General features: G+C 44.6%; 1 protein-coding gene across 1 annotated transcript in view; it reads left to right on the plus strand.

The window, feature by feature from the left end:
* HIBADH (3-hydroxyisobutyrate dehydrogenase) overlaps positions 1-20,516 on the plus strand; it is a 170,035-nt gene that overhangs the window by 18,868 nt on the left and 130,651 nt on the right. Inside the window, exons 3-4 of the mRNA XM_044295118.1 lie at positions 16,428-16,537; positions 19,517-19,638. Coding sequence (XP_044151053.1) covers positions 16,428-16,537; positions 19,517-19,638 — 232 coding nt within the window. The remainder of the gene's footprint in view (positions 1-16,427; positions 16,538-19,516; positions 19,639-20,516) is intronic.

Genomic DNA, 20,516 nt, shown 5'->3' on the forward strand with positions numbered 1-20,516 from the left:
GGAGGTAGGGCAACCGCGCGCACCTTATCGAATACATCCCGGTACTCTTCGTATTCAGGAGGCAACAGAGAGTCCGAGGAAGTACACAGCAACTTGACAGGCCCATGGATGCAACTAGCCCCACACTGCGGTGACCACGAGAGGATCTCGGCCGATCTCCAATCGATAGTCTGATTATGCTTCTGAAGCCAGGGGTACCCCAAGACCACCGAGTAGTGTGGAGACGAAATCACCTGGAAACAGACCGACTCTCTGTGAACGGCACCAATGGCTATCCCCACTGGAAGGGTCTCATGAGTCACGTGTGGCGGCAGAAGGGGTCTGCCGTCTATCGCCTCAAGAGCCAGTGGGGAACCTCGAGGCTGCAGAGGAATGGAATTGGCGGCAGCGAACACACTATCAATGAACAAACCACCAGCACCAGAGTCCACCAACGCCTGGGTCGTCACCGAGCCCCCGACCCAGGAGAGGACAACAGTGATCAGTGGTTTGTCAACACGGGAAACCGGGGACGAGGAGACTCCACCCAAGATCTGCCCCCGACAGGATCTCAGGTGCGAGCGTTTCCCGGACGGTTCGGACATGCCAACCGAAAATGCCCACCGAGACCACAGTACATGCATCGGCCCTCGCGTCTCCGGAGTACCCTCTCCCCCTCGGACAGGCGAGCAAACCCCAGCTGCATGGGTTCACCCCCAGACAAGTCATCCCCAGGAGGCGTGGGAGGAGAGGGAGGCACGGGTGGGACAGCAAACGTAGGCGCCAATCTGTTAGAAGACCTCCGCAGGCTCTCCTTAAAGGAAGGTCTCTCCCTGAGTCTGGTGTCAATCAAAATCAGGAAAGAAATAAGAGACTCGAGCTCCACTGGTAGGTCCTTAGCTGCAACCTCATCCTTCAAGGCATCCGAAAGACCATGAGAGAAAGCAGCGACCAGAGCCTCATTATTCCAGCCCACCTCTGCTGCCAGGGTACGAAACTCAATGGCGTATTCAGCTACGGATCGTGAACCCTGTCTGATGGACATAAGGAGCTTCGCAGCAGAGGCAGCACGAGCCGGCACATCGAATACCTTCCGAAGAGAAGCAACAAAACCAGAAAACTCGGCAACCACCGGATTGTTGTTCTCCCATAAAGGGCTGGCCCAGGCCAAGGCCTTGTCCGAGAGCAGCGAGATCAAGAAGCCCACCTTTGATCTCTCAGTAGGAAAGGCATGTGGCAGCAACTCGAAATAAATGCCCACCTGGTTAAGGAAACCTCGGCACTGAGTTGGCTCTCCCCCAAAGCGCTGTGGAAGGGGGGCAGAACCGGTCATACCCCGAGACACCGCAGGCGCAGCAACAGGTGTCGGGGTAGACTCTGGCGCAACAACCGGAGCGGCAGTAGGAACGGGCCCAGGAGCGACAACCGACCCATCGGCAACGGAAGCGAAATGAGCCGTGCGTTCAAGCAGGGTTTGCAACGCCACAGCGAACCGACCCAACAGGTGATCCTGCTGATCAAGTCTGGCAACCAGCGTAGGTAGCGAGGATGGCCCTGTACCGTCAGAATTCATGGCTTGGTCCTAATGTCATGGAACCATGAACCAGACGTACAACAAGAGATAAGTGGAAAATAAGAAGGCTTTATTGAAAAGCAAGCCGTAAGCAAAAGTCCAAACGGATGGCTAAACCGAAACAGGGTCTTGCGTAGACAGAGGTCAGGAACCAGCAGGGTAGTCAGACGAAGCCAGGATCAGGAACCAACGGGGTAGTCAGACGAAGCCAGGATCAGGAACCAACGGGGTAGTCAGACGAGGCCAGGATCAGGAACCAGAAGCAGCAGCAGTCTTAGAAGCATGTGAACACAGGAGGACCAAGCAAGGAACTGAAGCCACAGACCTCCTATATATATGAGCTAGGCATCCAGCTCCTCCCAGTGGGAAGGAGAAGCCGCAGGGTGGGAGGCTACAAGAAACCCAGAAACCAAGATGGCCGCCAGCACATGTCAAACGAAGGAGAACAGTAAGAAGGTAAGACCATGACAAAGAGGCCCACACTTATAGTGTGCAAATACGTCCACCGCAGCTGGATTGCCAGGTGGTCATAACCATGGAAACTAGCAGTATATAATGTGATGGAAAAATTAATCCAGCCATCAAAGGAAGCAATATGGGCAATCGTGATACATTAGTAAGTGTCTTGTACTAACTCTCTCTACATTATAAATGCCATTTGATGAAGTAAGAAAACCCCTTTAGGCTGGGTTCACACCTGAGCGTTCGCGATGGAGCGCTCTGTATGCGCGATTGTACGGGCGTTTGCAATCGGGCATACAGAGACAAGCCAACGCCCATTGTCGCGCGTTCCCGCTGAAGTCTATGTACGGGAACGCGTGACAAGACGCCCTAAAGAAGCTCATGTACCGTGTGCAGGTAACCTTGGGCTGGGTTCACACCTGAGCGTTTTACAGCGCGATCGTACGCGCGGTAAAACTCTCAGGTGAGAACCATTCCCATAGGAAATCATTGGTTCTTGCCTGTTGAGCGTTTTACAGCGCGTAGGAACGCGCTGTAAAACTCTCAGGTGTGAACCCAGCCTTAAGGTTACCTGCACACAGTTGCGGGTTGAGAAACAGAAATTCCACATAGATTTAGTTCGGAATTTCTGCACGTGTTACTTTTTTATTTTTTTTTATTTTATTTGCACATTTCCTGTATATCTCACCCTTTGTATTGCAAAGGGTGAAGTCGGCACAAAAAAATTGCACAAATAATTGACATGCTGAAGATTTCTAAATTCCCACGACAGGTTAATTTCCAAACAGAGATTGCCACAAAAACATTTTTCAGACATAACGCTGCCACCAGCAGTGGTCACAGGTGTTTGTTCTCTGATTTCTCACCTGACACTCCCACATGCATCTGTTCTGTGAAGCAGAAAACGTGACTCATTGCAGAAGGCAGTCCTTTACCAATCACACGGACAGTTCACAAATTGTGCAGTTTCAGAATTTTTTTTTAACCTATAACAGCAGTGAGGGATACAATGCAGACGGCCTATCACACACCTTATATACACATGACTTTATGAGCTACACACATCACATTTGCCCACATCAAAAGTAGGCAGTGGTCATAATAACGTGACTCGACTGTATGTATCATATGTCTGATTTTTGCATCTTTAAACTTTTTTTTTTTGCTATGAAGTTAGTTTTAAAAAAACAAGTGAAAATACATTTATCTGAATACATTTTGTTTGATGGCCCTTTTAACCACTTCACTTCCGGGCCTTTTCACCCTTCCTGACAGAGCTATTTTTTGCAAATCTGACACGTGTCACTTTGTGGTAATAACTTTAAAACACTTTTACTTATCCTGGCAATTCTGAGATTGTTTTCTCGTCACATATTTTACTTCATGACAGTGGTAAAATTGAGTCAAAAATTTTCATTTTTAATTATAAAAAATACCAAATTTACCAAAAATTTTGAAACATTAGCAAATTTCTATTTCTCTACTTTTATAATATAGTAATACCTCCAAAAATAGTTATTACTTTACATTCCCCATATGTCTACTTCATGTTTGGATCATTTTGTGAATGCCATTTTATTTTTTAGGGACGTTAGAAGGCTTAGAATTTTAGAAGCAAATCTTGAAATTTTTCAGAAAATTTCAAAAACCCACTTTTTAAGGACCAGTTCAGGTCTGAAGTCACTTTGTGAGGCTTACCCCATTTTAGAAACTATACCCCTCAACGTATTCAAAACTGATTTTACAAACGTTCTTAACCCTTAGGTGTTCCACAAGAATTAGTGGAAAATGGAGAGGAAATTTCTGAATTTCAGTATTTTGGCAGATTTTTAATTTTAATCATTTTTTTTTTCCGATAACAAAGCAAGGGTTATCAGCCAAACAAAACTCAATACTTATTACCCTGATTCTGTAGTTTACAGAAACACCCCATATGTGGTTGTAAACTGCTGTATGGCCACACGGCAGGGCGCAGAAGGAAAGGAACGCCATATGGTTTTTGGAAGGCAGATTTACCTGGACTGGTTTTTTGACACCATGTCCCTGATGCACCCTTAGCCCTCTTTCAGACGGGCGTTGCGGGAAAAGGTGCGGGTGCGTTGCGGGAACATGCGCGATTTTTTTGCATGAGTGCAAAACATTGTAATGCGTTTTGCATGCGCGTTATAAAAATCAGCATGTTTGGTACCCAAACCCGAACTTCTTCACAGAAGTTCGGGCTTGGGATCGGCGTTCTGTAGATTGTATTATTTTCCCTTATAAGGCCTCATGCACACGACCGTTGTGTGCATCCGTGGCCGTTGTGCTTTCAATGGGTCCGTGGAAAAATCGGAAAATGCACCGTTTTGCAGCCGAGGCCGTGATCCGTGTATCCTGTCCGTCAAAAAAATATGACCTGTCCTATTTTTTTGACGGACAACGGTTCACGGACCCATTCAAGTCAATGGGTCCGTGAAAGAACACGGATGCACACAAGATTGGCATCCGTGTCCGTGATCTGTGGCCGTAGGTTGCTTTGATACAGACTGATCCGAAGATCCGTCTGCATAAAAGCTTTTTCAGATCTAAGTTTTCACTTCGTCAAAACTCGTATCCGACAGTATATTCTAACACAGAAGCGTTCCCATGGTGATGGGGACGCTTCTAGTTAAAATACACTACAAACTGTGTACAAGACTGCCCCCTGCTGCCTGGCAGCACCCGATCTCTTACAGGGGGCCGTGATCAGCACAATTAACCCCTTCAGGTGCGGCACCTGAAGGGGTTAATTGTACTATCATATCCCCCTGTAAGAGCTCAGGGCTGCCAGGCAGCAGGGGCAGACCCCCCCTCCCCAGTTTGAATATCATTGGTGGCCAGTGCGGCCCCCCCCTCCCTCCCTCTATTGTAATAATAGCTTGGTGGCCAGTGTGCGCCCCCCATCGGGCCCCCCCCTTCCTCCCTCTATTGTAATAAATCGTTGGTGGCCAGTGTGCACCCCCCCATCGCCCCCCCCTCCCTCTATTGTAATAAATCGTTGGTGGCACAGTGTGCGCCCCCCGTCGGCCCCCCCTCCCTCCCTCTATTGTAATAAATTGTTGGTGGCACAGTGTGCGCCCCCCATCGGCCCCCCCCTCCCTCTATAGCAGTAACAACATTGGTGGCCAGTGTGCGGCCTCCCATCTCTCCCCCCCCGATCATTGGTGGCAGCGGAGTTCCGATCGGAGTCCCAGTGTAATCGCTGGGGCTCCGATCGGTAACCATGGCAACCAGGACGCTACTGCAGTCCTGGTTGCCATGGTTACTTAACAATAGTAGAAGATTCATAGTTACCTGCTTGCTGCTGCGATGTTCGTGTCCGGCCGGGAGCTCCACCTACTGGTAAGTGACGGGTCTGTGCGGCGCATTGCTAAAGAACTGGTAAGTATGAATCTTCTACTATTGTACTATTTCTAAGCAACCAGGGCTGCAGTAGCTTCCTGGTTGCCATGGTTACCGATCGGAGCCCCAGCGATTAAACTGGGACTCCGATCGGAACTACGCTGCCACCAATGATCGGGGGGGATGGGAGGCCGCACACTGCCACCAATGTTGTTACTGCTATAGAGGGAGGGGAGGCCGATGGGGGGCGCACACTGTGCCACCAACGATTTATTACAATAGAGGGAGGAAGGGGGGGGGGGGGCGCACCGGCCACCAATGATATTCAAACTGGGGAGGGGGGGGGGGTTCTGCCCCCTGCTGCCTGGCAGCCCTGATCTCTTACAGGGGGATATGATAGTACAATTAGCCCCTTCAGGTGCGGCACCTGAGAAGTTAATTGTGCTGATCACGGCCCCCTGTAAGAGATCGGGGGCTGCCAGGTAGCAGGGGGCAGTCATGTACACAGTTTTTCAGTATATTCTAACCTGAAGCGTCCACATCACCATGGGAACGCCTCTGTGTTAGAATATACTGTCGGATCTGAGTTTCACGATGTAGCTCATATCCGACAGTATATTCTAACATAGAGGCGTTCCCATGGTGATGGGGACGCTTCAAGTTATGTTCGGGTGTCCGCCTGGCCGTGCAGAGGCAAGCGGATCCGTCCAGACTTACAATGTAAGTCAATGGGGACGGATCCGTTTGAAGATGACACACTGTGGCTCAATTTTCAAACGGATCCGTCCCCCATTGACTTTAAATGTAAAGTCTGGACGGATCCGTCTGAGGCTACTTTCACACTTAGAAATGTTTTAACAATATAATGCAGACTGATCCGCTCTGAACGGAGCCACCGTCTGCATTATATGAACGCAAGTGTGAAAGTAAAGGGACTCCTGACTTTACATTGAAAGTCAATGGGGACGGATCCGTTTGCAATTGCACCATATTGTGTCAATGTCAAACGGATCCGTCCCCATTGACTTGCATTGTAATTCAGGACGGATCCGTTTGGCTCCGCACGGCCAGGCGGACACCAAAACGACTTTTTTTTTCATGTCCGTGGATCCTCCAAAAATCGAGGAAGACCCACGGACGAAAAAACGGTCACGGACCTACGGACCCCGTTTTTGCGGACCGTGAAAAAAAAACTGTCGTGTGCATGAGGCCTAACATGGTTATAAGGGAAAATTAATAGCATTCTGAATACAGAATGCATAGTACAATAGCACTGAAGGGGTTAAAAATAAATTTAAAAAAATTTAACTCGCCTTAATCCACTTGCTCGTGCAGCCCGCCATCTCTTCTGTCTGTCTTCTGTGCTGTGTGCAGGAAAAGGACCTGTGGTGACGTCACTCCGGTCTTCACATGGTCCATCACATGATCTTTTACCATGGTGGTAGATCATGTGATGACCGGAGTGAAGTCGCCACAGGTCCTTTTCCTGCACACAGCACAGAAGACAGACAGAAGAGAAGCCGGGCTGCGTGATCAAGTGGATTAAGGTGAGTTAAATTATAATTTTTTTAACCCCTCCAGCGCTATTGTACTATGCATTCTGTGTTCAGAATGCTATTATTTTCCCTTATAACCATGTTATAAGGGATAATAATAATGATCGGGTCTCCATCCTGATCATCTCCTAGCAACCATGCGTGAAAATCGCATCGCATCCGCACTTTCTTGCGGATGCTTTCAATTTTCACGCAGCCCCATTCACTTCTATATTGTGGAAAACGCACAATATAGAGCATGCTGCGATTTTCACGCAACGCACAAGTGATGCGTGAAAATCACCGCTCATGTGCACAGCCCCATAAAAATGAATGGGTCCTGATTCAGTGCGGGTGCAATGCGTTCAACTCGCGCATCGCATCCGCGCGGAAAACTCGCCCGTGTGAAAGGGGCCTTAGAGTAGAAACTCCAAAAAAATGACCCCATTTTGGAAACTATGGGATAAGGTGGCAAATCTAACAGGTTAGATTATGTGCTATTGTTATGGAGCAGGTTGTTACAGATCCGACTGCCAAATATGACAACTTTTTTTATTTTTTTTGGGTTGTTTCAGTTTTACATAAAAAAGCATTGAAAAAAAAAGAGAAATAATTTTTAGTGTCTCCATTCTGAAAGCCATTTTTTTTTCTTTTTTTTTTTGTACGATTGTCTTATGTAGGGGGCTCATTATTTTTTTTTCGGTATGAGATGACAGTTTGGTACTATTTTAGGGTGCATATGACTTTTTAATCGCTTGGTATTACACTTTTTGTGATGTAAGGTGACAAAAAAAGTTTATTAATTTTTTTACACACTTTTTCTTTTATTTTGTTTATGGTGTTCACCTGAGGGGTTAGGTAATCTGATATTTTTATACAGCAGGTTCTTAGGCGATACTTAATATCTATACTTTTATTTATTTTTTATTTAAGTTTCACACAAGAATATCATTTTTGAAACAAAAAAATCTAATTTTAGTGTCTCCATAGTCTGAGAGCCATAGTTCTTATTTTATCTTCTGGGCGATTGTCTTGGGTATGGTATCAATTTTTGCGGGATGAGATGACTGGCAGTATTTTGGGGTGCTTATGAATTTTGTGTCGCTTGCTATTACACTTTTTGTGAAGGTGACGAAAAATGGCTTTTTTGTGGTACTGTTTCTATATTTTTTTTTTTTTTATGATGTTCACCTGAGGGGTTGGGTCATGGGATATTTTCATAGAGCTGGTTGTTACAGACGCAGCGATACCTAATGTCTACTTTTTCTTTATTTCATTTAACACAATAATAGCATTTTTGAACCCAAACATTTTATGTTTTTATGTCTCCATATTCAGATTTTTTTTTTTTTTTTTATTTTTTTTGTTTTTTTAGCGATTTTCTTATGTGGGTGCTCATTTTTTGCGGAATGAGGTGACTGTTTTATTGGTACCATTTTGTGGGACATATGCCTTTTTGATCATTTGGTGTTGCACTTTTTGTTATGTAAGGTGACAAAAATAGCTTTTTTTGACAGTTTTTAATATTTATTTTTTATGGTGTTTATCGGACAGGGTTGATCATGTGATATATTTATAGAGACAGCTGTCACGGACGTGGCAATACCAAATATGTCTTTTATTAATTTTTTCCTATTTTACATTTTTTTTTATTAATTGGAGATTTTTTTTTTTTACATGTGAAACTTTTTTTTTTCACTTTGTGTCGCCCATGGGGGACATTTGACTTCAAATTTTTATTTATATATATATATATAATTTTTTATTTTTTTGTTGTTTGTTTTTTAACAATTGATTTCTCCTGTAACTGGGGCTGACATAGTAGCCCCAGTTACAGGGGAAATACACCCCCCCCCCCCCCCAGAGAGGCTGTACAGCACTATAAAACGCTGTACAGCCTCAGTGCAGGGCTGATCGAGGTCTGTAGAAGACCCGACAGCTCCTGCACTCTCCTGGCCCCGGCGGTCACATGACCACCGGGTCGGGACAGGAAGCGCGTAGCATCTCCGGATTTGTGGACCCATTGAAATGAATGGGTCCGCATCCGTGATGTGGAATGACAACGGAACAGTGCCCATGCATTGCGGATCCGCAAATGTGGTCCGTTATACGGGAACGGGACACCAACTGTCGTGGGAACGAGACCTATCAATGCATTTTTCACTGAAGCCCCATTCACTTCTATGGGGCCAGTGCTGCATGAAAAAACGCACAATATAGAACATGCTGCGATTCTCGCACAACGCGGTACTGTTGCGTGGAAAAAAAAAACACTCGTGTACACAGACCCATTAAAATTAATGGGTCAGGATTCTTTTTTTTTTTTTTTTTTTTCCACTGCATGACTGACCTGTCTCTTTTAATAACTACTTTCATTCCCCATGCAATGATAATTTTAGAAACGCTTTTCCTCTACTCCTGTGCTGTGCCTTTCCTTTATTATTCCAGCTAGAGGCTTACAAATAAAGGTAAAACTGGGTGTTACTAGTTAGGGGGGCCTGCATATTCTGAAACTGGCAGCACTGATTGGACAGTGTCACCGTGCAGGGACACTCCCCCAACTGGTAATATTGAGCTTGGTCTTTATTTCTAAACTTCTAGCAGGAATAATAAAGGAATAGCAAAACCTAGTCATAAGAATTAAAGGGGTTATATGGAGACAAAAAAAATTATGTCCCTAAGGGTCCATTCACACGTCCATAAAACTGGACAAATTGCGGATCCGCAAAACACGGACACTGACCATGTGTGTTCTGCATTTTGCGGACCACACATGGCCGGCACTATAATAGAAATGCCTTTTCTTGTCTGTGTCTGCGGACAAGAATAGGACATGTTCTATTTATTTTTTTGCGGGGCCGCGGAACAGAAGTGCGGCCCCATTGAAAATGCGTCCGCACCCGTTTCCGGAAAATTGCGGAAAGGTTGCGGACCCGTTTTGCGGACATGTACATAGACCCTTAGATGTATATTCTTACCCTATATGGCCCTATTACCTGCTTCAAGTCTTCCTCAGTGAAGTCCCAAGGTTAACTAGTCTGCTGTCTGCCAACGTCACAACCCAGCATCGCGTGTCCGGTGGCTCTGAACTCCCTCCTCCTTAGGCCCCTTTCACACGGGCGAGTTTTCCGTGCGGGTGCGATGCGTGCGGTAAACGTATTGCACCCGCACTGAATCCTGACCCATTCATTTCTATGGGGCTGTGCACATGAGCGGTGATTTTCACGCATCACTTGTGCGTTGAGTAAAAATCGCAGCATGCTCTATATTGTCCGATTTTTCACACGACGCAGGCCCCATAGAAGTGAATGGGAAGCGTGAAAATCGCATAGCATCCGCAAGCAAGTATGGATGCGGTGCGATTTTCACGCACTGTTGCTAGGAGACGATCGAGATGGAGACCCGATCATTATTTTCCCTTATAACATGGTTATAAGGGAAAATAATAGCATTCTGAATACAGAATGCATAGTAAAACAGCGCTAGAGGGGTTAAAAAATAAAATAAAATAATTTAACTCACCTTAGTCCACTTGATCGCGAAGCTGGCATCTCCTTGTGTCTCCTCTGCTGCTGAACAGGACCTGGGGTGAGCTGCTGCATTAAATAGAGGTTAAGGACCTGTGATGACGTCACTCCGGTCATCACATGGCCTTTTACCATGGTGAATCACCATGGTAAAAGATCATGTGACATACCATGTGATGACCGGAGTGACGACATCACAGGTCCTTAACCTCTATTTAATGCAGCAGCTCACCCCAGGTCCTGTTCAGCAGCAGAGGAGACACAAGGAGATGCCAGCTTCGCGATCAAGTGGACTAAGGTGAGTTAAATTATTTTATTTTTTAACCCCTCTAGCGCTGTTTTACTATGCATTCTGTATTCAGAATGCTATTATTTTCCCTTATAACCATGTTATAAGGGAAAATAATACAATCTTCAGAACATCAATCCCAAGCCCGAACTTCTGTGAAGAAGTTCAGGTTTGGGTACCAAACATGCGTGATTTTTCTCACATGCGTGCAACGCATGACAATGTTTTGCACTCGCGCGGAAAAATCGCGCATTTTCCCGCAACGCACCCGCCTCTTATCCGGGCAAAAAAACTGATGCCCGTGTGAAAGAGGCTTTAGAGTCGGCTTCTCACTTGACCGTTACAGCCAGTGATGGCGCTGAGTGGAGGGAGGGAAGGAGGCAGATCGTCCCTTGCAGTGGGATGGCATTGGCTTTCCATACAAACAAAATCCAGTCCTCAGCCATTACATCTGTGTGATCTGTGTACAGCGCAATATTATGATCAGGCAGGCTTATTACCTAGTCACTACTAGGAACTTTAAAGTAAAGTGCCCTCACTCCACTTGTTCAGTTCTGATGAACAAGCAGCAGGGCCATCGCCCTTACTGCAAGCCGTCAGCTTCTCCTGTAATGTCATGATCATACACAGAGCGCTGGTGGTCTTGCTGTGATGTCGTGATCATGCACAGGTTGCTGGAGGTATTAATGCCATGTCATTATCATGCCACCTCCACAGATAACATCGATGTCATTGCAGAATTTGCAGAGGACTGGCTTTGCTTTGTATGGAAAGCCAATGCATCCCACTACAAGGGATTCAACATCACCACTGGGCTGTAACTGTTCAACCTCTTCAAATGAGGAGCTGACAATAAGGAGGAGGGAGTTCGGTGCCAGCGGTCTCATAATTCTGGGTTGTGACACCGGCAGAAGGCATGAGACTACTGAACTTCCGGACTGCACTGAGTGAGACTTGAAGGAGGTGATCGATGAACGTGATGTCACTAGCCTATGGTAAGTGGTGAGAATACTGGAGCGCCACAGCCTCTTCAAACAGCTGACCCACGGGGGTCCAGGGTGTTAGTATCTCCCCACACATACTGATCCCATACTGATGACCTATAATGAGGATAGATCATCAGTATAAAACACTCAGAAAACCCCTTTAAAGGGATTCTGTCACCTCCCCTAAGGCAAAAAACGATTTAAAAGCAGCCATGCAGCACAGCTTACCTGGATTAGGCTGTGCTGTTCAATCTTGAAATCCGTCCAGCAGTTAGTTCAAAAAACGAGTTTGATCAATGAGGAAATGCGTCCTGAAGGTGCCCAGAGGGGCGTTTTTTTCTTCTGAGAGAGCCCAGTCCCGCCCCTTTTTCAGTGCCCAGCCCGCCTTCCTTGTATTTTCTAACTGCCGCCCCCAGCCTGCCACAGCCTCCCCTTCCTCTCCTCCCCCTCCCTCTTGCCGAACGAAGTCTCGCACAGGCGCAGTACCCACTGAGGGCTGCGCCTGTGCGATCATCAGGAGACTGAGGGCGGCAGCTTCATCTTCGTCACTGGGCATGCGCCGAGCCCAGTGACGTCCGATGCTCGCTCTTCCCTCAGCAGGGAAGAGCGAGCATCGGACGTCACTGGGCTCGGCGCATGCCCAGTGACGAAGATGAAGCTGCCGCCCTCAGTCTCCTGATGATCGCACAGGCGCAGCCCTCAGTGGGTACTGCGCCTGTGCGAGACTTCGTTCGGCAAGAGGGAGGGGGAGGAGAGGAAGGGGAGGCTGTGGCAGGTTGGGGGCGGCAGTTAGAAAATACAAGGAAGGCGGGCTGGGCACTGAAAAAGGGGCGGGACTGGGCTCTCTCAGAAGAAAAAAACGCCCCTCTGGGCACCTTCAGGACGCATTTCCTCATTGATCAAACTCGTTTTTTGAACTAACTGCTGGACGGATTTCAAGATTGAACAGCACAGCCTAATCCAGGTAAGCTGTGCTGCATGGCTGCTTTTAAATCGTTTTTTGCCTTAGGGGAGGTGACAGAATCCCTTTAAAGGGTTCATAGCATGATTGATGTAAAAAATTAAAATCGGCCATCATATAGTGCGTGACAATTTCTAACAAAGCTAGAATAAGCCCTGTACCTCACATCGATCCAGAGATCTCCACATTCATTGTTCCAATTGTTCTACTAGATTTATTTCAGGCTTGCAGCTCAGGGGTGTGTGTTCTTTCTCTGGGGGGGGGTGTGTGTTCTTTCTCAGGGGGGGTGTGTTCTTTCTCCTGTAGATGTTTCACGGTAACTGACACATCTTCTTCTAACAGTAGATATGGCTAGTGGCAGTTGACTATTTAAACTGAGCATGTGCGACCACCTCAGTGAGGTGGACAAGAGCAAAAGTAAAATAACATACAAAAGGTGGCGCTATATAGATAGATTTTATTAAATAGCTCAGTATACAGTACTGAACTTTTGGTTACGTGCAATTAAAAAAAGTATTCAGATCTGGGTGCTGGTTTTATACGAAGGAGAACATGTTTCATGTCTCAACCATTTTATGATTAGGTATATTTTTTTGTGATGTTACTTTTGCGATCTGTTTTATCTCCCTATGGTTCATCTTGTCAGAGAAACCCAGGAAAATCTCCAGTTTTTCCCCCCCACTATGTTTAGTAAAGTGATGGAAGAATGTTTATCAGAAATCTTCTATAGCTTCTTACGAGGTTCACCTGACAGCCATACGTCTGCTCAGAATGGACACCTGTCTTTTGTGTTTTAACAAGGCTTTTAGGTTGATGACGTAACTCATTGCGAAAATAGGTCCTAGAAATTTTATTGCCGGTCTCCACCTGCTTAGTGGGGCCATCTGCCATGTGAGTCTGGAACGTCGTGGATGTATTCCAACAGACCTAATTAGCGAGTAAAGATCTCTCTCTTTCATTGAGCAATTGGTGGTAGACAGCAATGTTCCTTTTCAGTCGAGGCAGAAAGGAACTCCCCGCTGAGCTTTTGAAGGGTACTAGGCATTCTTGTTACGTTGCACCGTGACTTCCACACAGTTACTTACTTGGCATTAAAGTGTGAAGGCATTGCCATCCTTTTCCCCCCACAATAAAATGTTTTCCAGGACTCTCCTTTTACAAGTGCATACCTGTTTTATGATGGAGTGCCCAGACTTTCAACAAAAAGGAAATGCGCTAAGATTTTTTTTTTTGTTGTTTTTGTGTGGAGAATTTAATTGCTTTCATTTTTATCTGCAAAACCAAAAGGATCATTCTAGATAAATTCAGTATAATTTTCAACATATAAGCACCCAGATGCTTCTTGAGAAGTATAATTCTGGTCCAAAAAAAGGTAGTTGACTGATAAATTTAATTATTCTTAAGCAAAGGTGTGTGGCCGGCGTCAGTCTTAATAAATGTCTATTATATTTCTGCATAATAAACATTTTTTATTACTTACTGCTTTGAGTATTAGTAAGGAAATCTGGCCCTCTACTAGACAATTTTGATCTTTGATTTCCGATCCTGAGAATGTGTTCCTTTTTGGAGGTTCTATGTTCAGTCTATTTTGATAACTAAGCAAAATGGTGTCCAGACTGATATACCTTCTGTGGATCCGTACAACTCTAACCTCGCCTCGCTGAAGAGAGCCGAGCAGAGCCGATCCCAGCCAAAGGTCCACAATCCTTATCTGGGCCCCTCAGCTCCTTTGTTCCAGTGATTGGTGTGGCCCAAAAATCCAAACCCTCTTTGGCCATAATTTCCTTTTTTATACTAATCTTCTACAAGCCTATTTAAAGTGGTTTTCTGGTTTGCATCTACATCCTTTAAAAATCATTTATTAAGGTAGCTTTATTTATTTTTTTACCCCCCCCCCCCCGTTCCATTCTTGGTCACATGACCATGTCCATGCAGCTCTTATATTATTTCCATGTCCATGGGTTTGGTTGGATACAGCAACAGGAAGTGCTGCGTACAGGATGGAAACAAACAAAAGTGATCGGTTTACATGGTGAAAATGGTATTGGAGAGTCCAAATTGAACAAAAAGAGCATGGGAAGATATACAGTCAGGTCCATAAATATTGGGACATCGACACAATTCTAACATTTTTGGCTCTATACACCACCACAATGGATTTAAAATGAAACAAACAAGATGTGCTATAACTGCAGACTGTCATCTTTAATTTGAGGGTATTTACATCCAAATCAGGTGAACGGTGTAGGAATTACAACAGTTTGCATATGTGCCTCCCACTTGTTAAGGGACCAAAAGTAATGGGACATAATAATAATCATAAATCAAGATTTCACTTTTTAATACTTGGTTGCCAATCCTTTGCAGTCAATTACAGCCTGAAGTCTGGAACGCATAGATATCACCAGACGCTAGTTTTCATCCCTGGTGATGCTCTGCCAGGCCTCTACTGCAACTGTCTTCAGTTCCAGCTTGTTCTTGGGGCATTTTCCCTTCAGTTTTGTCTTCAGCAAGTGAAATGCATGCTCAATCGCATTCAGGTCAGGTGCATAACATTCCACTTCTTTCCCTTAAAAAACTCTTTAGTTGCTTTTGCAATATGCTTTGGGTCATTGTCCATCTGCACTGTGAAGCTCCGTCCAATGAGTGAGTTCTGAAGCATTTTGCTGAATATGAGCAGATAATATTGCCCGAAACACTTCAGAATTCATCCTGCTGCTTTTGTCAGCAGTCACATCATCAATAAATACAAGAGAACCAGTTTCATTGGCAGCCATACATGCCCACGCCATGACACTACCACCACCATGCTTCACTGATGAGGTGGTATGCTTAGGATCATGAGCAGTTCCTTTCCTTCTCCATACTCTTCTCTTCCCATCACTCTGGTACAAGTTGATCTTGAAATGAACTCTGGACCTTTTATCTGCTCATTGTAATTGGGATAATGAGGGAATAACACACACCTGGCCATGGAACAGCCGAGAAGCCAATTGTCCCATTACTTTTTGTCCCTTCACAAGTGGGAGGCACATATGCAAACTGTTGTAATTCCTACACCGTTCACCTGATTTGGATGTAAATACCCTCAAATTAAAGCTGACAGTATGCAGGTAAAGCACATTTTGTTTGTTTCATTCCAAATCCATTATGGTGGTGTATAGAGCCAAAAATGTTAGAATTGTGTCAACGTCCCAATATTTATGGACCCGACTGTACATGAGTCAAGTAACTACATGAACATATCTGAAAAACCATAGTAATCCCGGAAAACCCCTTTAAGGGGATATGCCAAGTTAGAAATCCTGTATCCACAATCAAGGTAGAGATAAATATCTGATCAGTGGATGTCTGAACACTAACCCTCATCAATCAAAAGCATGGGAGGGGGGTCACTCATGAATGGAGTGGCAGGTTGCACATTCATTCTCTTTGGGACTGACCGCTGTCAGACCTTCTCCAATAAGAATCTTATCGCACCATTTACTGTAATAGGTCCACATACTACACGGGTTCAGTCTGGAAAGCACATGGATGGAAATTATTACTATCTGAATTAGGCTTTACAAGATTAAAATATGCAACAGCGCTATATTGTTGGGTCATAGGAAGAATTGAGGTTTTGCCCCTTTTGCTGTATATTGTTATTTGGGATTATTTTTGGTCATCTCTAATCATGAAATGTAGTGGTCCACACAGTCTTTTCCATTTATTAGAACTGGTGGTTAATAAATTAACATTTTGTTTTCTACTAGATTGTGGAATCGCCATCTGATGTAGCAGATAAGGCTGACCGAATCATTACCATGCTGCCCTCAAGCCTGAATGCAATTGATGTCTACACAGGAGCAAATGGGATTCTTAAGTAGGTTTTTCCTAGAAAATTTTACTAATGTCCTTCCAGCTATGTAATGTCTGTGAAGTTTTCTGTTAGTACATATGTTACCTAGGCCATTAGGCATTTTCCGGAGTTCCAGTGACGTACCGGGCTCTCTCAGTGGGGCTGCCAGGAAGCCCGGGGATGTCACCGGCACTGATGGGTGGGCTTTAGCGCTGCCCTAGCCTTCAAAACACCTATCTGACATTGGTGCCATATCCTAGCGATATGCCACCAATGTTCCAGATGAGACAACCACTTTAATATCGCCTGGCTAGTATTATTTCTTCTGCCAAACTGTGTGGTATTGTTTTTTGAAACAACCCCATTTTGGGGCCTTTGATTCCTGTGCTGACAATTTTAAAGGGCTTCTCCAGGATTTATAATTGATGACCTATCTTCAGGATCGGTGCGGGTCTGACTCCTCACACCCTTTTCCAATCTGATGTTTGAAAAGGCCACAGCGTTCATTGGTCACATGGCCTAGGTGCAACTCAGTCCTATTCAAATGAACTGGGCTGAGCTGCGATACCAAGCATAGCTGCCATCCAATGGATGGCGCTGTGCCTGGTAAGCTGTGAGGCGGCCACTGTGCTCTCCGCGGCCTCCTTACAACTTAGACTCCTCCTTAAAACTATACATATTTGGTATTGACATAATTGACCCATACGCTAAAAGGAATATGCTACTTCAATTCAACTTTGTAATTATACCAGTATGAAGCTGTCCAATATAATAAAACAAATCAGGCTACTTCTCAAGTGCAGTAATCAATGAAAAGATTTTAAAAAAGCACTAGCAGCTTAAAGGGGTTGTCTCACCGTGGACAATGGGGGCATATCGCTAGGACCTGCCCCCATTGTTTTATTGTCTATATCGAGAACGGAGCCCGCAAGTGAAGAAGGACGCACTGTGCATGCGCAGCCGCCCTCCATTCATTTTCTATGGGGCCGGCACCATAGAAATGATTGGGAGCGTGGGCCGCGCATGCGCGGTACGCCATTATTCACTTCTATGGGGAGCCGGCTTGTTGGTGGCCGGACCGGAGTGCTCCAGTCACCACCTTGCAGGGCTCCGTTCTTAATATATGTGCGGGTCCCAGTAAGACAATGGGGGCATATCCTAGCTAGTCTATGATGAGATAACCCCTTTAATTTCAATTCAAGTACAAGGTTACAGCATACAAATCTAAAAATAAAAGCTAAATATGTAAATATACCAAATTTCCTTTAAAATGCAGTGTGCATGCAGACCCATGAGCTGATAAAGTTAACAGCTCATGAAAAAAAAAATATATATTCCTGAATCTGGTATTTCTGACTCGGATGTTCTGGTACCTCTTTTAAACAAAACGTGTCTGTGGTGTGTTCAATCAGATGAAATATTGCAAGCTTAACTCAAACATCTCTTACTGTAAATGTCCAATATGGATGGTAAGGCAGCTGCCGTGATGTACTGGGCTGTTTTCACCATCCTGTGCAGTGCATTATGTCCAGCAGTGGCTCAGCCATACCAAACTGAAATATCTTGGCAAAAGACAACTTTTCCCATTTTTTTAATTATTTTTTTTATACAAAGTTGGCATTTGACCAAGATATTTATCTCACCCAGCATGGGTATATGTAAAATGACACCCCAAAACACATTCCCCAACTTCTCCCGAGTACGGCGATACCACATGTGTGACACTTTTTTGCAGCCTAGGTGGGCAAAGGGGCCCACATTCCAAAGAGCACCTTTCGGATTTCACAGGCCATTTTTTTTACAGATTTTGATTTCAAACTACTTTGCACACATTTGGGCCCCTAAAATGCCAGGGCAGTATAACTACCCCACAAGTGACTCCATTTTGGAAAGAAGACACCCCAGGGTATTTCGTGATGGGCAGAGTGAGTTCATGGAAGTTTTTATTTTTTGTACATAGACTTAAGCGGGAACGCGCGACAATGGGCGTTCGCTTGTTCCGGAGCCGCGATTGTAAACGCGCATACAATCGCGCTCCATCCCGAACGCTCAGGTCTGAACCCAGCCTAAGTCACCTTTCCCTACCCTGCTCACCCTTCCCACCATTGTCCCATCAATATTGGTGTGCTTATGCCGCACGGAGAACATTGTAAATTTAAAGTGCCACAAACAATGGCAGAATTGATTTATTTTTTCCCATTTCCACCTCAAAGTTAATCAGAAAGTTATATGTACACCAAAATATTGGCACTATAAATACAATTTGTCCTGTAAAAAAAAAAAAAGTTACATGGCTATGCCGACAGAAAAAAAAGAAAAGTTCTGCAAAAAAAAAAAAAAGAGGAAATTGTCCTCTAAGAGCACTTGTCAGCATTAACAAACCTAATAAACCAGGCATATCTGTCTTGTGAAAATCAGTTTTTGTTCCAGGAAAAAGGGAAAATGGACTTTTATTATTTATGCAAATTAGGGTTTCAGTGCAACAAGGGACATGGCCAGCAGTAAAAAGCTCAGGTGCACCACGGGACTAGGCCCCTCTCCACAGTGCACTGATGCCCTTAATTGCATAAAAAATAAAATACCCCCCCGAACAAATAAAAGATGAAACTTTAAACAAAACAGGCTTCATTTAATAACAGGTTCAACCCTTCCAGGTAGTATGGCTAGTTTAGTAGGGTTGATCCTGCTGACATATGTTCTTTTAAGTAAAAAAATAAATATATATATATATATATATATATATATATATATCTCTCTATATAATTTTTATACATTTTTTTTTTTTCAAGATTGCCCAGCCCTCCTGTATTCTTAAGCAGAACATATAGAAGGAGCAGATATCGGGTGTGATATGTGTAGCGCTCCTATTTTGTGGGGTATCTGAAAAGCTGCATGTGTCATTTTGAACTTCTGTTAAAGGCTATTTATAATGGCATGTGTGTGTGCCAATGTCCTTTAATTCGTATTTTATGTCATCTTTTTTTTTTTTTTTTTTCACTGCAGGAAAGTAAAAAAGGGTTCTTTATTGATCGATTCAAGCACCATTGACCCAGCAGTGTCAAAAGAATTGGCAAAAGAAGTTGAAAAAATGGGAGCAGTGTTCATGGATGCCCCAGTGTCTGGCGGTAAGTGACCGCATACAGTTAGGGGCCATTTATCACACTGGTGTAAAGTAGAACTGGCTTAGTTGCCCATAGCAGCCAATCGGATTCCACCTTTCAATTTGGGCAGCTCCTTTGGAAAATGAAAGGTGGAATCTGATTGGTTGCTATGGGCAACTAAGCCAGTTCTGCTTTACACTGGTTTGATAAATGACCCCCTAAATGTGTATTTTTAATACTCGGATGCATAATAAATTCTTTCTGGCGTGAAGCGCCCCTTATATTGTCTTGTAATTTCTCAGAACAGGACCACTCGGCCCAGTTTATCATAAAAAAAAGTCTATCCCAGTATCTACAGGGATTTCCTACCTTGCCTTGCCCCTTTGGCAGTTTTTTTTTTAGCTTGGTGCTATCAGGGCAGAGTTGTGGTTTGAATACAGTGTCTACAGGGAGTCTGAGGTAGTCTAAGCTCCGCCTCCTGCCTCATCATTGGTTTAGGCTGTTTCTATTTTTTTCCTCCATGCAGCTCGGTGCCATTAGGGTTCAGGCTTTTTCTCTTTCCTTCTTCCATACAGCATTGTCTCCTCCGGCTGGCTGTTGCACTAAAAAGGAGCTATATATTTGGAGCTAGCAAAGCGTTCAGAACTAGTTCCATGAGGTCACCGTCTCTAAATATAAAGCTCATGTGTAGAGCCTTTTAACCCTTTCAAGACCGGGTGATTTTCCGTTTTTCCCTGTTTTTTTTATTTTATTTTTACTCCCATCCCTTCCTAAGCTAAAAGTTTTTATGCACGTTTTTTGTAATAGTAAACGCGCGTTTGACGCGCGTTTGTGTGATTGACTGCAGTGTCCTATGGCCACAAACGCGCGTCAAAACGCCCCAAAGAAGCTCAAGTACTTGA

Source organism: Bufo gargarizans, chromosome 5 (genome assembly GCF_014858855.1).
Source record: "Bufo gargarizans isolate SCDJY-AF-19 chromosome 5, ASM1485885v1, whole genome shotgun sequence".
NCBI classification, from domain to species: Eukaryota; Metazoa; Chordata; class Amphibia; order Anura; family Bufonidae; genus Bufo; species Bufo gargarizans.